The sequence below is a fragment of the Buteo buteo genome, chromosome 18 (assembly GCF_964188355.1).
Source record: "Buteo buteo chromosome 18, bButBut1.hap1.1, whole genome shotgun sequence".
NCBI classification, from domain to species: domain Eukaryota; kingdom Metazoa; phylum Chordata; class Aves; order Accipitriformes; family Accipitridae; genus Buteo; species Buteo buteo.
Genome location: NC_134188.1, coordinates 15,307,004 through 15,331,541, shown reverse-complemented (window position 1 = coordinate 15,331,541; position 24,538 = coordinate 15,307,004). Strand labels below are relative to the sequence as shown.

At 38.5% G+C, this 24,538-nt stretch overlaps 1 protein-coding gene across 2 annotated transcripts; it reads left to right on the top strand.

The window, feature by feature from the left end:
- The first annotated feature begins 1,103 nt into the window (after window positions 1-1,103).
- On the top strand, window positions 1,104-23,979 carry CFAP300 (cilia and flagella associated protein 300). 2 transcript variants are annotated; one of them, XM_075050433.1, is made up of 7 exons: window positions 1,104-1,320; window positions 1,814-1,895; window positions 3,548-3,620; window positions 9,244-9,410; window positions 11,638-11,810; window positions 19,112-19,178; window positions 23,614-23,979. In XM_075050433.1, the coding sequence occupies exons 1-7, from the start codon at window positions 1,211-1,213 to the stop codon at window positions 23,743-23,745; spliced, it is 804 nt and encodes a 267-aa protein (XP_074906534.1). In that variant the 5' UTR covers window positions 1,104-1,210; the 3' UTR covers window positions 23,746-23,979. The 2 variants fall into 2 exon arrangements, with proteins under 2 accessions (XP_074906534.1, XP_074906533.1); XM_075050432.1 differs by lacking the exons at window positions 11,638-11,810; window positions 19,112-19,178.
- Window positions 23,980-24,538: the final 559 nt, after the last annotated feature.

Sequence of the window (24,538 nt, the reverse complement as noted above, 5' to 3'; positions counted from 1 at the left end):
TATTTTCTATTGTTTACGTGTAAGTAAAATTTCTTGGGGAAAAAAAATAGAAGTGTGTGGAGAAAACAGGATAGAGGAGATACAGGGGAACGGCTCCTTAAATGTCACATAGCTGCTACACAATAACTTGATCTGCTGAACTGCAGCCCGCTGGTGTAAGCACTCTTTTACAAAATTTAATGAGTATGTAGTGAGCGATGAATTCTACTGAAACTATGTTAAAACAGGGTTTCTTAACAGGCTTATGATCTATTTCTTCTGGATTCCTTTGGTACAAGCCTGTTTGACTAACATGTCTTACAAGTTAAATCTGTAGGATGTCTTTTGGGGGCTGATGAGACAGGGGAGTGCATGTCAGCAGTTTCAGCTTTCCTCCCTGCTGTCACGGCACGCTGCACCTTTCTCTTCTGCTTTCTAATCAAATTGAATGGGATTCAGCTGAATATTTTTTTTTATTAGAAACAAACAAAACCACTGCTAAACCTCTTAGAAATGGGTCTGCTGTTTAGCCCGAGCAACAGATTAATGGGAAAATTACTTTTTGGGAGATTTACGGCAAAGTGAGAGCTGGTTTTGGAGGGGGGTGGATTGCTAAAGGGTATAGCACGAGACGCGCCGCAGCCTTAAAATCTCACTGCTTTCCCTGCAAAGGGCAGGAAATTCCCCAAATTTTGCAAGGTGTCTCTTGCTTTACTGGACTTTTAAAAATAGCTTCCTTAAGTAACAATGTAATTTCCTTAAATTTTCCACCGGGAAGAGCTTGGGCCTCGCTATTCCCAAATGGCTCAACACCCTGGGAAGCAAGAAGCAGCCCTGATTCATTAGAGCTTCATAATTCATAACTTTGCGCTTCTCATAATTCGTTTTGGCATTAAGTTATTGGGGGTGGCATTGATTAAGCCAGCAACGGTAGTCCCTGCCTTCGCATGCCGGTCTGCTAGGCTCTCCTTCGACAACCCTGAGTTTTCCCGGGGCTTAGACAGGAGCAGAGGGGAGGAGGGAGAAGGCTGATGTTTAATTAGGGGATTGTATAGGTAAAAATCAAAGAAATCCTGTCAGAAGGGGGACAGCGGTGTCCTGCGGCCCTCACTGGGGAGCGGCGGAACTCTGGGGAGCGGGGCCGAGCCCCGCGGCGGGAGCGCGCCGGCAGAGCACCGCCCGCGCGGCGCCGTTTCCACGGCAACCGCCGAGGCGCCGCCGGCCCTGGAAGATGTCCGCCGGGGATCGGCGCTGCGTGGCGGGCTTCGTTTTCCGCTCCCTGCCCCAGAAAGCTTTCCCCTGCTTGGAGGACAGGGACGTCCAGGACCGACTCCTCAAATGGTGGGAGGGGGAAATCCCGCTGCAAGAGGCGCCTCGCTGGGGGTGGCGGGGAGCGATGAGAGGAGGGTGGGAGGGAGGGAAAGGGCGGGCGGTGTGAGGGCTGGGGCCCTCACGGCGCCCTCAGGGCTCCCGCTCTGAAGTGGCGGCGAGTCCGTGTCTGTCTCACCTCACCCCCTTAGCTGGAAGTCTCCTCAGTATTTTTCAGGCACGTAAAACGCTTGTTCTGAGGTGCACGGTACTTATCCTTGTCTTCCAGAGTTCGCCAACACCTATTTCAGCTTCTCAGCGTTGCTCTGATGCTGCTCGAGCAGCCGTTGTGCTTCCCCACCCCTCCCAGGAAGGGTGGGAGGCGGTTGTGAGTGAGAATGAAAAAAAAAAAAAGTATAATTATTGGTCAGAATAGGACTTTATGTAGTGTACCTAGGCAAAATTGCAGAGCAGGTAAGTACCTAGTATGTCTGCAGAATATTTAATCTCCCTTTTTCTGTTTCAGGTCCATGCAAGGCAGGATGACAGCACAAGCATTCAGTTTTGACCAGCAGTTTAAGCCCTATCAAAAGGATGAATTTGTTATGGTAGTTCTAAGTCCTTTATATTTTAAGTTGACTTTTTTCCATGAAATTATAGCTATTGGAAAACTGCATAATGGCAAACATTGTAGCAGTGTTAGCATGTTCTTCGCCTGTTTGCTGTCTCCTTGAAAGCAGGTGATTTAGGTGTGGTGCTCAAGTCTTACTTTGTGGGTTAACGGTATTGTCCAGTAAAAATATTTCAGTCTGTACTAATGTTACTCTTCTTTAAGAAGGAACAATTTAGTCATCCAAGATTTCCAAGAGTGGGAATCTGAACTGGATGCTGATCTTGGCCACCACATTTAATGTTGGAAAGTCTACCCAGGGGAGACTTTAAACAGCGTACATGCAGTTGGTACTCTTGCTCACAGCTATTACTGCTTTGTCACAGGAAATACACTGTGCAATTAGACATGCATATGCACCATATATGAGAAAATACAAGATTTTAAAATTCATTGGATACCATTGTGTTATACTGGAGTTTTGGGCTCTAAGCTTTTTGAGACTCAAGTCTTTTCCTGATTTTGTGTCCTCCACTTTTGTTGTCTGCGAAGTCAGATCTGTTCATCTATTTGCAGACAGAAAAAAAAAAAATTTTTGGTTTTAAAAGCAGGGGTTTTTTTACATCTGTTGTTTTAAAAACAACTCCTTGCTTGGTTGTATGTCTACTTTATATTGTTATCCTCGATAAAGAATTCAGCCTCTTTGTATTTTGAAGAAATTCACACAGAAATATACCAATATTTCATCTCCCACTGATAAACATTTCAAATGATTGAAGTTTACAAAATTTGCATTACCTTCTCAATGCTTGTCTCTTTTGAATTAAAAATGTAAAAATATCACTATGAAATTATGAACTCTGAGTAGCTGTGAATTAATTGAGAACAAAGGGACCATTATATTATATAGTCTGATCTCTCTGTATCCCAGAGAGGTGGTAAAGAGATTTGGTGATGCAAAGACTGAAAAATCCATCATTTTCTTAGCAGCTTCATCAATGATTATTCACTATGCTTGTATACATATACATAAGTGTGGGTTTTCTTAATTGGCTTATCTATGATTTAAACTTGTCAGCTACCAATATTACTATGGATGTCTCCTTTTTTAAATTGATAAATCAATAAGACTGAATACTTCAAATCTTACTGTGGAACAACTTCTCCATCCCTTCAATAACTTATGGATTTCTTCTGTATCTGTTTAATAATTTTTGTGTGTCTCTACACTTCTCCAAGCTTCAAATTTATTTACAAAATGTAAATTTTACAATCATACGTAGCATTTCATTTTTTACTTCAACAACATTGCATGCAGAGATAGAATTGTTTCATCTCCTCTTCCATTTTCTGTACCTCCAAGGATTTCATACATCTTATTTGTGTGTTCTTGGACTAAAAGCGGTTTACTGTAAAACCTTAATACTGCATATAAAAATATGTACATGAAGATATCTTGAATATATAAAAGATGCTGGCTACATAACATGTATTTAGTGGTGTGATATTTAGTATCCAAACTGAAAGATCATACAGAATCTACTTACTAATTGGATCCTTATAATTTACTTTGAAAGTATCCAAGACATTATAAAGGATGATTTTATGTTTCATTTCATTAACTTGTATTCTCTTATTTGAATATTATAGGCATTTTTTAATGACCAAAATGTGAACTCCAGTTTAAAGTTGCTCTCAGCTTCAGGACAATGGACTACATTGGGTAAATTTAGAATAAATTAATCTTAAATAAAAAAGTCTCTGTTGTAACTATTTTTCTCTAAGTTACCATTTTGTAATAATGACAGTTCATATATGTGTATCTTCATCTGGTTGAAATAGCTTAAAGAATTACTTCTTTTACTAAATAATAAGAAAAGATTCTTACATAGTTTGTTACTAAATTGTCATATTTTACACTTTTTTTTCCTTGACCCCTGTGTCGATCCATAAACCAAGCTACTAGAAGTGTTTTTAAACATCCAGTTGACCTGATCGTGTATCCAGATATAATCAACTGCATTAATTGTGGAATTATAGTACTACCTTATTCAGATAATATTTGGAGAAAGACACTCTTCTATAGATGCAACCAGCTTAGGACAGATCTGAGATTATTGCTCTGTTACACATTAAAGTTGAGAGAGCAGAAGATTAGATAGAGCACACCCCCACGCTTGTGTAAATATGCTATCTGCACAACAAAAGTGATCTAGGTGCAGAAAGAGAGCCATGTGATAGGTTGCTCTAGTTGCAATCGTAGCACGAGGTTGACTTCTAGTTTGTTGCCATGTCATTAACTGCTTATAACACTTATGTCTGTAGATGGAGATGAGACACTAAAGGAGAAAGACCAAAAGCAAATAGCACATGATTTTATGGCACCACTTTGAAATTGTATTTTTGATTTTGTAAATGACACGCAAATTTTCATGAAAATTGTATGTGATAATGTAATGGGATTTTATGCATAATGTGAACTCTGATATCACTAAGTGACTTTCCTTAATAGGAATATTTTAAAAGGGGCTTGTGGGAAGTCCTCAGTTCTCTTCATTTGTCTGCAGATACTTTACTGTGTGTAAATATTTAATGGAGCTTTGGGAATTTTCTAACTTTTCTATTTCAACTCTCTGGAATTGGCATACGTTTTCCCCACTATATACAATGACACTAGACATGGCCACCTTTTTGTCAGCAAAATTCATTTTCCAAACACTGTATCTGGCTGTTAAAACAATTGGAATATATAAGATGCAAAAAATATCTCCAGTTCCTCTTCAGGTACCTCTTTTTCACTCTAGCAAGCAAAAAGAAAATAAATATATTTTGAACCATGGGTAAACCTTTTCCTGCTTTAGGCAAGAATTTTTTTAGGCTATCAGTCTAGCCTGTGACTTGCCAGTCCCTGTAGTGAAGGTCAGTAGGTTACATACCTTGTGTTAAGAGTGGAGGCTCACTTGCCAAGTATCCCAGCTTAACTCCTTATTCTGCTCAGTCTTTCTGAGCACAGAAGTAATGCATTTTGTTCCAAGGACTGGAAGGGTTCCCTTTCTAAATCCTGAACAGCTGGTATACCCCATTTGCTCTTAAAATTTCATCTTCCCATTCTTTGCCTATTTTTGGTGAGGAATGTTGGCACATTTTTCTATACTTAGTCTTCATGTGCATTTTTTTAAAATATAGTAAGAATTAGCTTTGAGTGGGAGAAGGTAAAAAATGATCTTCTAGTATTTTCTTCTTCAGACATGCCAATATATTAAGCCAGATATATCATTTACTTATCACTGTGGAGTAACTCTTTTAAAAACAAGTTCCTGTTCTTGAAAGAAAATACTGGAAATGGGCTTATTTTTCTTTTTAGAAAATATTAAGAAAATTACATAACCTAGGTTGATTTGAATACTGTATTCATTCTCTTGCAAATAGGGCTTTTTTGCAGAGGGGAGATATTTTGGATGCATAATATAAGTGGGGTTTAGATAGGTTCTTAAAAACCTCCCTTCTCCTCCCTGCCATGAGCTTGGGCTGAAAGTATATATGGACCTACAAAAAAATGTTAGCATTATATAAAACATCAATATAACATTACTTTATGAGATAGTTTGTTTTCATAATCCTTTTGTCTTTTTCCAGGCCGTGGTCCCCTTTTACCTTGTCATTAAGAATTTATTTTTCTTTTTAATTCATGGTTTCACTTTCATATTTATCTCTACCTCTTCTCTCTTACTTGTGTATCTCCTTTTCCTAAAATCTGTTTCTAAAAGTTCTTTATTACTTTGTTTTTTTCCTGTGTCTAATCTCATTTTTTTCTTCTCTTGACTGCTTTTCATCCTCACCTTAATATTATCAGACTGTAATATCCTCAGTCTCCATCTGTTAGATCAAAAGGTGGCATAAAACAGGGGGTCCCCAAGGAATGCAACATCTACCTCTCTTCTCAGCTCCCCCACGTGTTGGGATTCCTGGTAGCATCCCACAATAGTACATCATCTCAAGGTCTCCAGCTTTAACATTACTTGAAATATAACATTTTAGGTAAACAGTACACAAGGATATTCTCTAGTCTGCTTCATCTGATCATGCAGATACTTAATTACCTATTCTCACACCACAATTTTTTGCCTGTTGTAGTAGGGGTATTTTTTTCCCCTCTTGGCGGCTGCATGGCAGAGTACCTGATAGTTCTGTCATGTACTTTAAGCTCCCCTTTCACCTGTTACTCTCATATTTCTAAAATAGAAGCAGCAAAATTTGATGCATACCAACTTATGTCTTGAGACTTGTATTTTTAAATAGCTGTGATGAAAACTAAATAGTAATTTTTCCTTGGACACACTACTGGCCTTGCACCTGTCAGCAGTCTTGGAGAGGCAGGACTGTATCTGTTTAAGCTCAATTAACACTTGAAAAGTTATCTTCAAAGGGATAGGGTTACTGTCTTTGTGTAAATAGAAATTCAGTGTTTGCTTAAGAAAGATTCTTGAGTTGCCATATATACTTGAAGCTCTAACAATTGCTGTCTTTGGAATGGGCTTTTAAAATCTGGAAAGTAATCTTAAATCAGCAATTTTTTAGACTACTGTTATAGGTTATAATTTGCAAAAATTTTAGATCTTATTTGAACCTATAAATCATCAACCTGCACCTTTTACTTTTGAAATACCATCTTTTTAGTACAGAGCACTGAACTTGTATTATGTAAGTTCTATATAAACTGTTTTGTAAATGGTAAGTTGTAAAATTTTCCCTGAGGTAAAAATCTTTCTTAAACTTTGGAGGAATTCTAAATATACCTAATCTGGGGTTTATCTACCCTATACTAGATATGCAAAGTGTTCATTTAAAAGTATATTGGTAGCACTTTATAGATATTCCAGAGCTAACTGTTCTAAGAAGCTTAATCTGCTTCAGTACTTCTCAGCTCTTTGTTTTCCACTTGCAGAGTTGTCAAGGCATTTCTTCTTCCTATTTTATTGCTCACTTTTACAGTGTTATTAAAACTGGTCACTCTTTTCCAGGAAATTCTGAATCTCCAATTTCAAATCTCACCTCTCAAATGGAGAATAGGAGCTTCCAGTATATTTAAACTTTTCCATTTATAGTTTGGTTTTCTGAACTACTGAATAAATTACAAAATTCTTGATTATTTTTTTCCTCATCAAAGTTTTCATAAGATCTTGTTTCAGAGCAGAAGTGTGTCTCTTTTCCTCACCCCCGACCCAATAAAAGCATAACAGTTTGAAGGCCTATAAATAGCTCAATTTCTTATACCTTGAGCTCAATAACTGGGAAAATGTAAGATGTTTCTTTTTTCTCAAGTCATTTAACATTGATTGTTATTGGTGTTGATTCAGTTTTTGATTCATAGGTCTTTACAAAATAATTTCTGTTAGAGGCTGATTTAAATTCTATCCCTGTGAAAGGAAGCTGGAGAATTAGAAGTTAGAGGAGTCTGGAGGTGAGGGGTGGGAGAAAGCATAAATGAATAAATAAATAAATAAAAATCAGTTTGATTTTTTTCTTAGGTTGTGAGGCTGTAAGATAGGTTTTCTGTGACTTGTGATTTTAGTTACATAATTTGATTATTTTTTGATAGTCACTATGTGGACAGGTAAGAGAATGTCCTGAACCTTTTTTCTTTAGTAAAAGGTACCCTTTTTCATAACCATAGCTGTAGATGTGAAACCAAGCAATTAAATGCTGCGCTTTTCTCTATAGCTGATTCTCTTTATATCACATTGGGCAAATAAAATAATTATAAAATTTCATGCCAGTATTTTTATCTTAAGTAGACATATCTTCAAGCCATCAACTTGTAACTTCTCTTTAATTTTTTTCTTAGTGTTGATCAGGTAGGTATTACAGTTTACCTGTGTTTTGATAGCAAAATGCTCATATAGGGAAGAAATCCCAAGGACTTTTTGGAAGTGTGGGGGCAAGAGAAATGTTAGGTTATGCTACACTTGCAAAGATTAGGATCAGATGAAATGATAGGTGCTCTTGGAAGCATTGTGGTTCATACATCCCTTTTTGGCATGGTTCTGTTCCTGAAATACTGTCATCTAGAGTGAAATCTGGACATTTCCTACATACTAGTCTTTAGCGATCCTTTAGGTCTGTTTGTCAGGACACCACTTCATTTTATCTTTAATTGTATGGTCAAAAGCCTTTTGACATTGTGATGGTGTTGACCAGTCTCCCATCAAGGGAACCTACAGAGGAGAAAAGATAAGAGTAACTCATGGAAAGCTGTGAATATTATCTCTGCCAAGACACATTGCCTTTGTGTTGCATGTTCATGCATGCTCATGCTCACTTGTGCTCTCCTCCCCTCTCCTGTTCGGAAGCACTTTGAAAGGCGTTCAGGGGGGCTTGGAGATGAGTAGAGAATACATTCTAACATTTGGTCTGAGCACTTGGACTGTAGAGAGCAGATGGAACTGGACTGAGTCCAAGGCTTCTTAAACATGGAGTATAATGCTATTTGATATGCCATAATTTATCTAACACCACACATACAGATTCGTAGATGTAACACTGTATATAGAGAAGATATGTGCCCTTATGAACTGATACCTCATTAAGGAAAATACTGTAGGGCATCTCAAATGGCACTAGATGTCTACGAGCAACAGGATCAGGCCTTGAATAACTTGCAAGCACAGAAAACATAAAAATTGTAGAAAAATGTACTCTGCACTTAATGATTATAGAGATAATAGTCCAGATTCATACAGGAAGTACTATAATAGCACTTCTGAAATAACTGGTTAGTAAAGCTTACAGTAGCTACAAAATAACTTTTCAGAAAGTTCAGATATAATAAGAAACCAAAAATTCATCAGGGCTGTGTTCATTTTGGTTTTTACTTTGTGGGGTGCTGTTAGCAGCTATTGACTTTAGTACTTCATCACGCCAAATTTGGTATTTGTTCTCAGATTCTTTAAGGCTTAAGCTGTGGAATATGATTTTCTAAGGGTGTAACCTAACATGATGTTAAGTTCACCAGGGTGTTTCATCTATTACTTGTTTCTGTTGATAGTATTACCGACAGGGGGAGCAAACACATGAGTCTTAATGGAGGGTAGCATTCAGATGAATTTAATGTTTTCTTTACGCTTGTTTCTTTCCTAGCTTTCTTTGTTTTTGAGGGACTGTGTGATTGAGTCATTGAGTTTGTGATCTGTATTTTTTTAAAGAATATGTCACACAACCGTTTAGAAAAGTTGATTATTTCCACACTGTATCGAATTACAAATTACTGTAAAACCATTAGTTCATGGAAATTCTCCTATTTTATTTATTGCAAGAGACTTGGAGTGAAGCCTTCCTCTATATTCCAGGTTCCAGAGTGACAAAAATTGAAGCTACGGTGGTGCCCTGTACACAGATTTCCATGTCATTTTTTGATCGGCTATACTCTGAAGGAGTTGTTAGAGAAACTGGAGCTATTGTGAAATGTTATGATGACTATTATGATGATATTCTCATCTCTGATGAATTAAGGAAGGTGAGTATAGCAATGAATAATGTCTTATGATTTTTCATACTCTATTAGGTACCATAAGGACACATTTTTCAGTGGGTTTTTTTTCTGACAATACATGCTTTCCATGGTAAAAATGGCCATCAATAGCCACGTGATAGAAATGACTGAGGTACTGCAGTGCCTGAATGTGTGAAAGCAATGGCTGTTTTCCAGATGGGCCTTCTTTCCTTTTCAGGTGGGAGAAAAAGGTAAAAACTTCTTCTACCCACCCTTGTCTCAGGTAGTCAGTGCTTGGGGGTGGGGGTGGGGGCAGAAATGCAGCTACTCATTTGCCTAGGAGGGGAAAACAAGTGGTGCCAATGGAAAGGTCCCGTGATACCCAGAGCTGTGGGTTCATCCAACCTTCCAGGTAGTTGAAGAAATTGAATGTAGTCAATAGCTACATCCTGAAGCATTCCTAGCCGGGAATGCTGACCATATCATATGTGAAGGCATTTAAGGAAAGTCATCTTCATGTATTTTCACTGAAACCAAGGAGAGGAAACTATGAAAAGGGAAATTATTTTTCAGTGTAACACTGGAAAAAGACTAAATATAACTCCTGAACAGGCGTGCAAGGTAAAAAACTGTTTGTTGTACCCCAGTGGAGGTGTCAGAGAGCAGATTATTCTGAAAAAGAATCTCTCTGACAGTGCTACCTTCTTAATTAACATATGTCTTCACTGTGTTTCTTTTGAAGCTTCATAAACTAAAACATTTTTTTTAACTTATGTTTGTTTAGCATTAGCAAAGCATAGTGTGGGAGAACTGGATTTTGCTCTTCCTTGTATATATAATCAACATAAGTACTTAATAATTATAGAGTTGCACTCATTTGCACTTGGCAAACCCTTTGAAGGCAATGTATTTGAACCAGTGACACTGGTTACAGGATGTGGCCTGAAATACTGGTCTGTCTTGTAAAGTTCTGGGAAAACGAGAGAACTCAAGCTCATGTTTGAATTTCAGATGTGGTTTGTAGCCTAGCAGTTAAAAATACTATGTATTTATTTATAAGCTGGGTGCGTGTGAATTTTTTTCTGAAAATTAAGTATATTTGATGTAGGGAAGTGACAGGCATCATTTTAAATAAGAAATCATTGGGGTTTCAGTCTCTCCAGTTTCCTTCCCTTAGAAGGGATGTGTGTGTCTGCATTTACAAGTTGAAGGATTCACGTTTGTTTGAAATGAATGTGATTCCTACTCGTACAACCTAAGACGGCAGAAAGAATTAAGAGTCAAAATCTTCCAGGAATGACGTCAAATCTTCACATTAAATTAGTCAGCGCCCTAGGACAGTAGACTGTAGGGGGCAGCAAACTGTCTGTCTGCTGGTGTTGGAGGGTGGCCCTCAGCTGCAAAACGCCACGTTTCTTTCCTACCTGCCAGGTCTTCTCTTGCTTCAACCAAGAAGGGGGTGGGATACATATGAGGTGGCCATCAACAACAGTTGCTGCCCTGACCCCTTTTTACTCAGGTTGTGTAGTAATGTTATAAAGAGGGCCAGAGAGCGGTAAGTTCATGTGTAGCTTTGACCAGTTTGCCTGAGTTGGCATCTGCAGTTTGGCTGATGTGACTCAAACATCTTGAAGCCATACTGAGTTACAATTCCTGTCCACCCTTACAGTGTGCATTGTTGGAACTAATCTAGCAAGTCCTCTGTGTTCACATAATATTGCAGCAAAAAGCAGGTGGGATGCATGGAGGCAGCTGGATAGCATGTCTGGTTAATCCAGGCTACAGATAAAGGCTCACTAGAGTCTGCAGTAAAGAATGATGTGCGTTTGAGGCATCTCCTCTGGGAGATCCTTGGGATTCCTTTACAAATGTGAGATAACTGTGAAAACTTAAAGTAAAAAAGCAAATGTAGGCAATGTTACCAAAGACAAACTAATTGCCAGTGATCAACATGCCAAATATAGCTAGATTATTTTCAGATTATTGATTATTTCATTAGCATGATGAGCAATTAACCAGTGAATAACAAGACTCTTGAAAAATCTTCCCTTATGTCTTGTGGGCACAAATCTGACAGTGATTCTGCTTTATATTGTATCTATAAATTTTGAACATAATTGCATCATTGGAAGATGCATTAGACATAAACTCTGTGTGACATACAGCAAAGTAGTTGCATTGTTTATAAACTTAATCTCAAATAAGAAATTTTCATCTATTCAACTTCTTCGTTATTTTCTTGTTCCGCAAGGTCTTGCTTCTTGAAGATTCAGACCATTATGACTTATTCAGTCAACTGGATCGCAAGGAATTTCTATTCTGTCTTTTTAAGCATCTTTGCATTGGAGGAACTCTTTGCCAGTTTGAAGATGTAGTTGGCCCATACTTAGAAACTACAAAAGCTTTATATAAAGACTTGGTGAGGTAAGTGTTTTCTGGTTTATACAATTGTATATGTATGTGCTGTGCATAGATACTTTGTGTCAATTTATTGTATAAATTTATTGCTCATTACTGCTTCAAAAATGGGGCTGTTATTTGATCAATCTGCATGCTTATTTGTCTTCAACTATCAAAATACCATGTAACAATGGTAATAGTTCAATGGAAAAATATATGCAATTTTAATGGCATCTGTCCCACATAAAAATTTTTTTTATACTACATATATGGACATTGATGTTTTATAATTCAACTCCCATTTTAAAGATTTTTGTTTCTGTAATTGTCTACTGAAAACATGGCATGGCATTGGAACCAGATTGTGTTGCCAATGTCATTGATAAAATATCAACAGTTAAGTCTTGGATGTATAGTTAGACTACTTTCAAGCTGCTTTTGGTTTAGGATTTAAAAATTGAAGTACTTCAGTTGTAATTTTTAGTTCTGTATGTATTTTATTCCAGCTGATTTTTTTTTTTTTAAATACAATTGGATTTTGGCATTCTTAATTCCACAAATACACTTCTCACTGCATAAAGCTAAGGGTGAGAGAATCTGGCTGTTAACAAGATGCAGTGGACTAACACACATTTTTGCTAGGTCTGGTGTATGGAATCATTTGGAATTTTATGTATTTTTTTTCTTGAGATTAGAGGTGATTGATCAGAGGTTCAAATTCAGAAAAAACAGGCAATTTTTTGCCCTGTTTTGATTTGTCCATATGCTGACTTCTCCAATTGACAAAATTTCTTATTTCCTGGTTAGTGGGAAATGGAATGTAGTTTTCGGTTATGCAAAGACTCATTCATAGTTAAGCTAATGGGAATATGAAGATCATCAATAATATTACCAAAATTTTATATTATATTATACTTTGCCACTCACAGTAAGTATTTGTGGGGTAGTATAAAGAACAATATTAACCTGAACAATGGAAAGCAATTGCAGACCTCTGAAATGAGAGATAGTAGAAGAACTCTGATAATGTGGATACTAAGTAATGCACTACAATGTACACTACAAAGGCTTCAAATTGCTTAAAGTAGGAACTGATATTTTTCTTCCTTCTCAGTTCTATTTGGAATGGTGTGATGACCAATTGACTCCTATTTTAAGGTTATACACAAGCATATTAGGTGAAAAATCGTGTAAGATGTATTCATCATTGACTGTTCTTAAAATGTCTTTGGATAAACGTAAGAGTAAAATTTATATGTCTGAACAAAGATACAGTGAAAGGATTAGACCCAGTGATTCTTAAACACCTGAATATTTCTTTACTTGTATAGCACTTGTGTATAGATTACTATATCCAAACAAATTATTAAAAAAAAAATATTTGGCTGGTTTTGGGAATTTTTTTCATAATACTTAACCAAAGAAGCTTATATATCTTTAGTAACTTCTAAGCAGCTTTCAGATTTTCTAATGGTCAGCACTTTTCAGGGTGCAAGTTGATTTAGTCATGTGCTGTTTCCCAAAGTAGCAGTAGAACAGTTGATACTTTTAGAGAAACCACTGAAACAGAGAAATTGAGCGTTATCAATATTCCAAGAAGATTTTTTAGAAATAATTAACTTAGATTGCTGCATGTATTAATTTGAATACTGTGATTAGTCACCAGAGCTTTCTTATTAGTGTGATTAGTTTTGTTATTTTCATACCATACATAGATGGAAATCAAGTGGGTTCTTCAGAAATAGAGAATATGACATAAAAGGATCTATCAGTGCTTCAGCTCTACACTCCCCTTTCTTCTAAATTGTTCACTCTGCACTTGAAACAAGCTGTTTGTTACCTTAATCCTTGGCCTTAGTTGACTCTGCATTGACTAGAGCTGCTTCTGCTCTTGTGTTGTTGAATTGACCTAGGACAAAGCACAGATCCAATCAGTTCCTTCACTTTATTGCTTTCCTTTGCTGTTGAGTTGTTTTCTCCTAAACATTTTCAAGTTTTGTTCTAAGCCACTCCTTTTCTTTACCTTCCTATCTCCTTAAACCTTTTCCCCCTCTTTTTCCTTTTCCTGCTGTAAAATTTGATAAGGATGTCAAGTAGTTCTTGTTACCTGGAAAAAAAAAAAAAAAGCTGCCAAAATCGTCCCCACAATTTCATCCTGCTTTCAAGGTTTGCTTTTGCTATACCCTCAACCTGTTCCCTATTGACCCTTTATATGTGTCTGTGATTTTTCGCGTGTGCTACTTCTGTCCTTTATACAATATCAGGAGAAAACTTTTCAAGATCCATTCCTCTGGTTTTTGGTGTTTGGGTGGTTTTTTGTTTTGTTTTGTTTTTTTCCAGTTGGCAGCTTGCTTTCTATCCTCTAAAGTTTTGAAGTACATCTACTCAGTCATGTGACATAACTGATCTTCAATATTTATCTACCATGTGTCTCTCCATTTCTGTGCCTATAAATGTCTTCTGGTTTCTCATTGCCAGTGGAGCTGGCGTTAACACTGACTAGCAGTTGAAAAAGAAACTAATAATTTAACTAAATCTTTTATCTTGCTCCTCTGATATTAAGCTCTCTGTCAGTCCCATGAGAAAGCTTTTGATCTTGACATTTCAGACTTTCCGTTCCCCTTCACATAGTTGTCTCCTGCTTTGTCTCATTTCCCCCCACCCCCAGTTTATCCAAAATGATGTTTTGTTACCACCATCTTAAGACAGAAAAAGCCACTGAAAGAATAAGCAATGCAGCACTGAAGACGGATACTCATGCCACAGTCTTGACTTAATTTCTAGTTTCTAGTCCATGCTCTGCACTGTTACTTACTTCATTTTTGCATAAATTACACCAGAACATAAAGCAATGAAAATTACTTTCTTATGGCCTCTTATTTTCAGTAAACAATTGCTAATGAGAGTAGTGGTCTCTTAAATTCTGTTTACCAACCAGTTCACCTTCAAATTCCTGTTGAATATCAAATATTCCTTAAATTCTTCTTTTCTAGACTGCTATCCTCTGTCTGGTTTCTTTTCATCTTGGACTGCAGTCACATTGGATACTTTCTACTCTTTGTAAAGTGATAGTAAAAACTTTTTGTGGTATTAAAGAATTCTGTAAACTGTACTCTTCTTAAGCTTCAATTTTTATGTCTTGAGGGCTCAGAACACTTGGTGAAAACCAAATGGATAGTACAATAATTATTAGCTGCTATCTGATGTGCATTGAAAAACTAGCCCCCACAGATGAACTTAATCTAATCATGATATGCTTGTAGAGGTGTAAACCACCACACTTTGGTCCTGTAACAGTTTTTCTTATAGAAAAGAGCCTTGGCATGAAGAGTTCCACAAAAGTCTCTTTAGTGCCAGGAGTGGCAAGCCTCTTATGAACTTTTCCCCACTTTCCTATAGCCTTTCTTCTGGCCTTTCCTGAGTTCTAACTCCAAGGCACTAGTGTTCAAAATAGTGTAAAAAGGCTTGAGATTTCATTTCATTAAAGCATTTCCATGTATATTGCTTTATTACCAGAGAACGCAATAATCTTTTGAAATTAACTGCTCTAGATATTTTACAAGCACAGCTAGGGACTTCCAAATACAACTATTAAATGGCCGACATTTTCTCCTTTGTAAAAAGAGTAATAATTGCTTCCTAATGAATTAATGCACAACTTGTTGTCTGTTACTAATCCAGCAGTAATTATTCTGTGACCAGTTGAATCCATCCAAAATTTTAGCATTAAGTGTCACATCCTATGTAACCTAAATAATTTCAAAATCCTTGTTGTAGTATTTTTGGTTTAGTTAAAGAATACATTTACATGACAAAAACTTGTTAATTAAAATATAATCTATGAATCTTTATTGATAAACCTTGTCTTCTATACTTAACCCCTGATTTTTCTGACAGTATCTCTCCACGGTGACAGCTGCTGTAGTATCTTGTAGTCATTGTTCTCTTCTTTCTTCTTTGCCATCGCCATGCCCTTTCCCCCATATTACATGAATTTATGCAAAAGCCTTGAGTTGTTCTTTTAATGTTTGGAAAGGCTAATAAAATATTGCCAGTAAGGTTAGGATATAAATAGAACCCAAGGCGAATTGAGAGATGATGAGGAAGTTTGCTTTTCATAAAAAGAGAATAGATGCACATTAAAAAGATGAAGGAACTACCATATTAAATGAATAGTTTAGAAGTTAACAATTTGAAAGAACAAAGGGGGGTATTAAGACCATTTTTAAGGAAATACTATCCTCTTCAAGAAGAGAATGTAGTTTTTTCTAAAACCTTTTAGGGAAAACAAAAAAAGAAATAGAGCAAATGAGCTTGTCAAAGGCAACCTCCTGGTTTCTTTCAAGTTGGCAAGGGAAGAATCTCATCCGATTTTGGCAGATATATTATTTTGCCTTAAAAATTAACCAAAGTACTAGAAATAAACACTCAGTCTGACAAATGACTTACAGGAAGCTAACCACAAGGGGAATATTTCTCAAGGCAGTGGAATAAATAGGAAGGCTTATCCTCTGTCATCCCTTACTTTGGTATCCTAGATATATATAACATAAAAATTAAGAAACCAGAAACTGAAAGCATTGTTTTCAGACACAAGAATATGAAGCCAGAATAACTTAATACAACTGTAGCTTTAGGAGGTGGTGATATGTGGTAGAAAGCGCTCACACCACTAACCCTCCATACCTTGTTCTGAAAATTGTCACTCTTTTAGCAGAGATGGTTAAACAGTTTCTGAACTGCTGGAGTTTACAGCCCGGTACATTAGCATAAACTGACATCCGTGTTAGTTTATCTTAATATGCTAGTCTGTAAACTGCAGTGGTTCAGAAGCTGAGTCATGAACCAGTTGAGCTGTCCCTGCTGGGAAGGCAGTAATCTCTAGAGGGGTGGTAAGGCAGACAACTGGGGCCAGTACCAGTTTCAGCAATGCTGTCTTAATCCACTGTTGAGTATATCAACATGTCAGCTGCAACAAAAAATTCTGAGAAAGCCTCGTTACTGACTCACCACAGGAAAGATCAACTTCACACTATAGGCTTAATTCATACATGACTGTGTCATTACTCTACAGATGAAATCAGTTAATCTGAAAGTCAATTTCTTTTATTGGTTGGAGAGACTGAATCAACAAAGATTATGTTGGTTGATTTGGGGTTTGTTTGTTCTTATAAAAAGAAGCTTTGCAAAAGCAGTGGTAATAGGGGACTGCTGTCACAGACAACTTGGAGCTGGTGCGGTGTACAACTGGGCTGTGTTTAACACACATCCTCTAGCAACTTGGCTATATTGGGACCTTTCCAGGGAACTGAATCCGTTTGTGACAAGGCAGGTTTTGAGCTATGCATTTCTTGGAACTGTATAAGTATGGAATTCATAAGGCTTAACTGCTCCACAGTGAGTTAATGTAAATAGGAATCTGTGAGATTAGATAAAATAATAGAAGTTACATGATCTAATTTATGAAGAAATGTAAGCATCACTTAAAGCAGACCTGAGGAAAAATGACAGATTTCAAAATACTTAAATTCAAAATATGTTGAGATGCCTGGATGCTTTGCAATAATATCTTAGTGTTATTAGTAACTGTGATGAAAGAAATGGCAGTCTTCACAACAAACACAGTCTAGATATATGTAAAAATTCAGAACTAATGTCATCCTAAGTTGCATAGCTGTCTATATATACAACATTCCAAAGGAGGAAAAATGAACCTATACTATAATTATATATTAATTAAAAATGAGCTAAAGTCTGCATTTCTTCACCAGTACTACTGTTGCTTCTTGTACTCTGTATTAAGGTGCACTTTACTTCACAGGTTTTTTTCTCAAAGAGTATATGAAACAATTTTTACAAAATGTTTAGCTGAATTACTTTTCATAGCTATCAAAATGCAAACTTTATATTGGAGTCATCTAGGCCTCGGTAATATTGCTGTGATTTAGTAGCTGGAAACAGCAAAACGAACTCAGATGACTAGATACGTTCAATAGTTTTCAGTAAAATGACCACGTTATCTATGGTCAACGTACCTTTTCATGATCAATGTGACATGAGTTTGTGGTGGGTTGGCCCTGGCTGGACGCCGGCTGCCCACCAAAGCTGCTCTATCACTCCCCTCCCCAGCTGGACAGGGGAGAGAAAATATAATGAAAGGCTTGTGGGTTGAGATAAGGACAGGGAGAGATCACTCACCAATTACTGTCACAGGCAAAACAGACTCGACTTGGGGAAATTAGTTTAATTTATTACCAATCAAATCAGAGTAGGATAATGAGAAATAAAAGCTAAGTCTTAAAACACTTTCCCCCACCCCTCCCTTCCTCCCAGCTCAACTCCACTCCTGATTTTCTCTACCTCCTCCCCCCAGCAGCACAGGGGGACGGGGAATGGGGGTTGGGGTCAGTTCATCACACGTTGTCTCTGCCGCTCCTTCCTCTTCAGGGCCAGGACTCCTCACACTCTTCCCCTGCTCCAGCGTGGGGTCCCTCCCACGGGAGACAGTCCTCCACAAACTTCTCCAACGTGGGTCCTTCCCAGGGGCTGCAGTTCTTCATGAACTACTCCAGTGTGGGTCCCTTCCATGGGCTGCAGTCCTTTAGGCACAGACTGCTCCAGCGTGGGTCCCCCGCGGGGTCACAAGTCCTGCCAGCAAACCTGCTCCAGCGTGGGCTCCTCTCTCCATGGGGCCACAGGTCCTGCCAGGAGCCTGCTCCAGTGTGGGCTTCCCATGGGGTCACAGCCTCCTTCGGGCACCCACCTGCTCCGGCGTGGGGTCCTCCCCGGGCTGCAGGTGGAGATCTGCTCCCCCGTGGACCTCCCTGGGCTGCAGGGGGACAGCCTGCCTTACCATGGTCTTCCCCACGGGCTGCAGGGGAATCTCTGCTCCGGTGCCTGGAGCACCTCCTCCCTTTCCTTTCTTCACTTAGTGTCTGCATAGTTGCTTCTCACATGTTCTTGGTCCTCTCTCCTGGCTGCAACTGAGCAGGTTTTTTTCCCCCTTCTTAAATCTGTTATCCCAGAGGCGCTACCACCGTCACTGATGGGCTCGGCCTTGGCCAGTGGCGGGTCCATCTTGGAGCCAGCTGGCATTGGCTCTGTAGGACATGGGGGAAGCTTCTAGCAGCTTCTCACAGAAGTCACCCCTGTACCCTCCCTGCTACCAAAACCTTGCCACACAAACCCGATACTCTTAATTTGAACTTGATCAAATTTGAGTGAGAACACAGTGCATATGTTATAAAAGTATTTATTAAATGAAGGATTCTAATAATCAGTGCTTACTGTACATATTAAGTATGTATTATTCCCCTGTATTTCAGTGTTCAAAAGAATCCTGAAACAAAAGAAATATGTATAATTTCTACAGTCTTCAGAGTGTCTGCATATGTAAGTATTAATGATTTTTTAGTACAGGATTTTTTTTGAGGTAACATGCATAACATGAAAATAATGAATTGAAATTTATATAATGAAAGCTTAATATTCCATTTTAAAGGGCTATTTTTCCATAGTCGTTGTCATTTTTTATTCATGAACTCTTTCCCTGGTCTCATCCTGCTTTCTTGTCCTCTTTACTAACTCTTCATCAGTAACCACCAACTAAAGTTTTATTTGGTAGCTCACTAAAAATAGTTTTACTCGATTACACTTGAAGTCATAGTAGTCATCCAGAAACTAGTTTATGAAAAAAACGTATCTTTAGGCTTGAATAATTATGGTTTTAGATCTACTTGTGATAGCAGTAAGGATTAAGAATCCACTTTTGACTTTGTATAGTTCTGGTTTTAGAAATGTTGCTAGAAACTTTCTGAATAGCTTGTATTGCATCTGTTTCTGTACAGACTGCAAGGAAGTTTAGTATACAAAAAGGCTGGGATGGTGAGATGACTGCTAACCTCTTTTCCCCTCCCTTGTCAAGTCTCATTCTTATCTGTTTCTCTTGCAAAATCATACACTTACCATCAAGATAAGTTTGAGAACTGGCTGCATGTTTACTAGATTCAGCATATCTGTCATTTAATTGTTATAGTAGGATGAACTACTCCAAATTCTTCTTGAGTAACCAGAATATGTAATAATTAAATGTCAGATAACATACCCACTTTCAAAAGAACTAGCTGATGTCATTTCAGACTGCACAAACCTCCCTGTAAGTTGCCAATAGCCCATTTGTTTATCTGTGGGTCATCATCTTTTAGGTACTATGTGTGATTCATAAAAGGGTTTTGAAAGGTTTTTGAAAATAAGCACTTTATGGGTGTATCAAAATTTACCTTTCTACTAGGCTGCAGACAGTAATAAAAATAAAATAAAAAAGCAAACCCCTGATAACTTGACGTTCTTCTGTTATTAGTCTCCTCCCCATCTCTGAATCAAATGATTGATGTGAACTTTGCAGATTTCTATGTTTAGGTAGATGCATGATATTTAAGAGCTCCCCTAACTGTCTTTGCCATACATTAAATATCATCAGTATTAAAAAACAAGAAAAGAAAAAAAGACGAACTTTTGCAACTTTTTGAAAACAAAAAGTGGATGGACAAAAGATGATCCAGTGTAAATACAGAGCAGCCTATCCTCCCTGTAGCCTTGGGGGAAAATTGGGCTTTACTGCACATTCTGAAAATTTTGAGGTGAAGGAGAATTGTGAAATTCTGGTTTCCATTAAAGAACATCCTGAAGAATTTTCTCTCAGAATAGAGAAAGGCTTAAACTGGTATGTTGAGATTTTTTGATGGCTCTGTGGATCAAAACTCTTTAAACTCTGCTTGGAAATTACAGGAAAGCCACCTACTGGAGCACAAATATTTTGTGCTTGTGATGAAAAGTTTCTCTCAAGGAGATAAGTACGTTTCTGCAGTAGATTTAGTTTCTGAGTTCATTTGGTAAATAACTGTAGAGTGTGTTATTATAATCTTAATGTTAAGCTGCTAATTTTTAAGCTGTTTTCTTGGTTTGTATCTGAAAGAAATGGACATACCCCTCTTAGCCTGATATAAATTTAAAAAAAAGCTGTTCTGGTAAAAGTGACTTGAAGAGCAGCTGAGAAGCTAGAAGAACACACATTTTTGCAAGCTGGATTAATAAATGGACAAATAAATATACTTGTGTATTTGCACCAGTACAAATGGAATCACGAATTAAAAACTATGTAACATCATCCTGAAACAATCCCTTCCTTTTTATTAGGTTTCTAAGCTGTGGCTAAGAAGCCCTTGTTTTGGAAACAGTATCTAAAAAAGCATGCTATTAGAGATGTAAATATTTCAAGGTGTAGTTATAAATGCCTGTAGATCTGTTTAACATCAAGACTCGATAGACCTGGGCATCAAAGAGAAATAATTTTCAATCTTGTGACCAAGTACTCTGTTGAACTCCAAATACCCTTGAGAGCTTTGGGGCTTGCACATAATGAAATGTTGTTACAGCTGAAGTATTTTGATGCTAACTGGTGTTTTGGAACTTTCTTTACCTGAGCCGGAACTATGGCAGTGTTAGAAATCACTGTAATGCATAGTTTATTCAGAAAGTATTAAAAACCCCAACTTTGTTAGTTAAATGATGCAGTTTTGAGAGATGTTCAGCAGTATCTTTATTTCTGTATAATGCTATGCATTATGCTATGCATATGTACTCTTAAATCATCAGCTGATTATCTGTGTTCCTACAAAGAAAAAATAAAATTATCCTACTCTAACATCAATAAATCAATCATTACACCCCCTGCATGTCTGAACCAAAGTCCACACTGCAGATGAAATTGGTATGATTCTTAATTGGTTTATGTGCACCCTATTGCTCTAAAAACCAGAGTAAGCCTGTGTAAATGCCGGAGCCTTTATGCTCAAGTATTTTAGGGGGTTTATGACCTCTTTTACTAATTAAAATAAATTTAAGGACCCTTTTCATTTAATTAGAGTATATTTATTATTTTTCTGATACCAGGTTTGGTGTATTCTGGAGTTCCTTGGAATGCCTCATCACCAGAACTTAACTCTTTTTTGTTCTTGAGTTGTTGCACAAATGTTCAGTGTGCTAACACTGCCTTTAAACAGTTAAAACCTCTACTGACATCAGTTGATTCCATAAGGACTGCAGGAGTGGGACCTTCAGTAGCAATAGGAAAAATGTTTAATGAGCAATCACATCTTGATGTTGGTCTTCCCTTGGTTTTTTTTTTGGTTTCGTGCATGAGCTTAGGTTATTTTTGGGTCGAACTCCAAAGGCATTGTGATGCTGAGAACTGTAAAATCTTAAAGCTTGCTCTCCTTACTGCAGTTGAGAATCCAGTGTTTGATACACATGTATCCCTAAAAAACACCTGAAGAGAGCTAGGCATCTTAAAATCGGAGCTACAGAGCTTGTATGCTGCGTTGCTTAAAAATAGAATGTTATTTTTAGCGTGCCGCATTTGACTGCCATCGGAAAATGCTGTGAATAAACATTATCAAATGTCTACCTGTCTTAAACAATGCTTTTTTTGGTAGTGCTTATCTTAATTTAAGATTTATGGTCTTGAATAATCCCCCAAAGGAAGACACCAGAACACATAGTAGAAGGTTCATCCTCTTTGAAATAACAGGAGAGAAAATGGGGTGCCAGTAACAGCTACTGGATAAAATTCACAAATGGTCCTTGGAGCAGAAATTGGAACACAGACCTTTTCCTTCTAAGCTGACTGCCTTAACCACTGAGAGAGGTTACAGTTTTCATGTTTCCTTGGTCCAAAAAAAAAAGATGGATTATTTTATGGAAAGGAAGACAGCTTCAACAAAAGAATGTGAGAGATGTGCCTCTAATCTGGAATAGTCTGTAGTCAGGAGTTTAAAATTTTCCTGGAGAAAATGGACAATATAGGCAATATAGGAATTTCCCTCAGGCAAAAAAGTGGTACAGAACCTACATCTCTTCAACTGTTGTATAAAGGTGTCTGGGAGCAGGAGGAAACCCTTACATGTTTTAAAAGAAAGGAGGTGGAGGTGTCAGCTATGTATTTGTTGATCTTTTAGATGCTCAATTACCAGACTGAATGAATAATAATAATAATAAAAAAAAATTAACCCTCCAAAAATCCCCCCATCTAGTTTCTGGATCCTTACTGGATTTGAAGCGTGTGTCAAGCTGTGCTGCCCTGTCAATGCTGAAGCTTTTGTTGACATGTGCAGACTTAGGATGTTAAATTGAAGAGCCCAGTTCTTGTAGTGTTGGTTGTCAGCTGAACGTGTTTTTTCAGAATGAGGATTTTGGAGCTAGGTGCCTAGACTCCCTTCAAGCTCTTTCTGAGGACTGGCACACAAAATGTTTTCAAGAACAGTTTAAAGTTGTTAATAAGAGCTGTAATGAGGGTTTTCCTTAAATGCAAATATTTGAAACTGAACAGATGCATTAGCAAATGTTAAATGAAAAAGAATTCCTGATAGAACAGCTTTATGTATTAGCATAGAGTCCCTGAACATTTTTCTGTTTCAAAGGAAACATGACTGGACCCTTGGATATTTAATCATCCGTATTTTAGGCTCTAATTGTGTAAATACATGCTTACATGTTTAACTTCACATTTTGTATTAATATTACATTTGCCTCAGGGTTATTGGAACTATGCAGACAGAACTGTGCATTTAGAATGCCGTGCATTTTGTAGTGTCGAGATCCTCATGGAGTCACAATGCCGCTTAAATGAACTATGGTGTATTTGTTCTGTTTTGCCATGAAAGAAAAAGTTACAATGGGAACAAAGTGATACATTTCATTCAGATTTTACCAATTCTCTCATGGGTATCCATGTTGTCGCTAATACTTTTTTTTTTTTACTTCCTCTCAGGATGATAATGGCCTATGTTACCCTTCAAGCAAAAGCCACGAACAGACTTTTGCCTATTTGATCGTGGATCCCTGCAAGCGACACGTACATGTTCTGTACCACTGTTTTGGTGGAAGCTTATTTACTAACTAGTTATGAACCTGGCTGTTCTCCAGTTTTATGATGGGGGTGGCCTTCTCTCTGCACGAATTCAGGTAGAAATTGCCTCGCTTTCTTACGAGGAAGGATGTGCTCCTCGATGACAATGCTCTGAATGGCTACACGTTCACGTCGATGTTACTATGTGGTTAAATGACAAAAGTTTTTCTGTATTTAAAACTCCCACTTCCTGAAGCCGTTTTCCCGGCAGTTTTGCCCCCCCACCCCCCGCCCCGTTTTATCTAATAGAAGGTATTTCTCTAGATGTCTCGTCCCTTTAGGAACCGGCTTTTCAGATCCACGACGCGTAAACGCAGGGGGAAGCTCCAGAGCCAGTGAAATCGCAGCGGGATCGGGAGAAAGTGCGTCAGGCGGCCCGGCCCGGCCCGGCCCGGCCGACCTCCCTCCCAGCCCCCGCTGCCCCTCGCCCCCAGCCCCCGCTTCGCCCCGCGCCGTAACAGCCCCGGGAGTCCGGGGCCGGCCCGGGGCGCGGCCGCCCCGTCACCGCCAGGTGAGGCGGGGGGCCGAAGGGCCCGTCAGGCCAGGCCCGGCCTCCTCCTCGCCCCGAGAAGGGTCAGGCCCCTCCGCCTCGGCCCCGCGGCTGCCCTCGCCGCGGCCGGGGGAGGGCGGCCCGGGCCGACGCCCCCCCTCTCACGCCCCGCGGGCGGGGGCGCACCCCCCCGCCCGGCGGCGGCTCCCCGGCCGGCGCGGGGCGGCCCGGGCTCCCGCCCCCCGCTTCCGGGCCGGCGGGGGAGGGGAGCGCGGCCGCCCCTCCCCACCCGCTGGC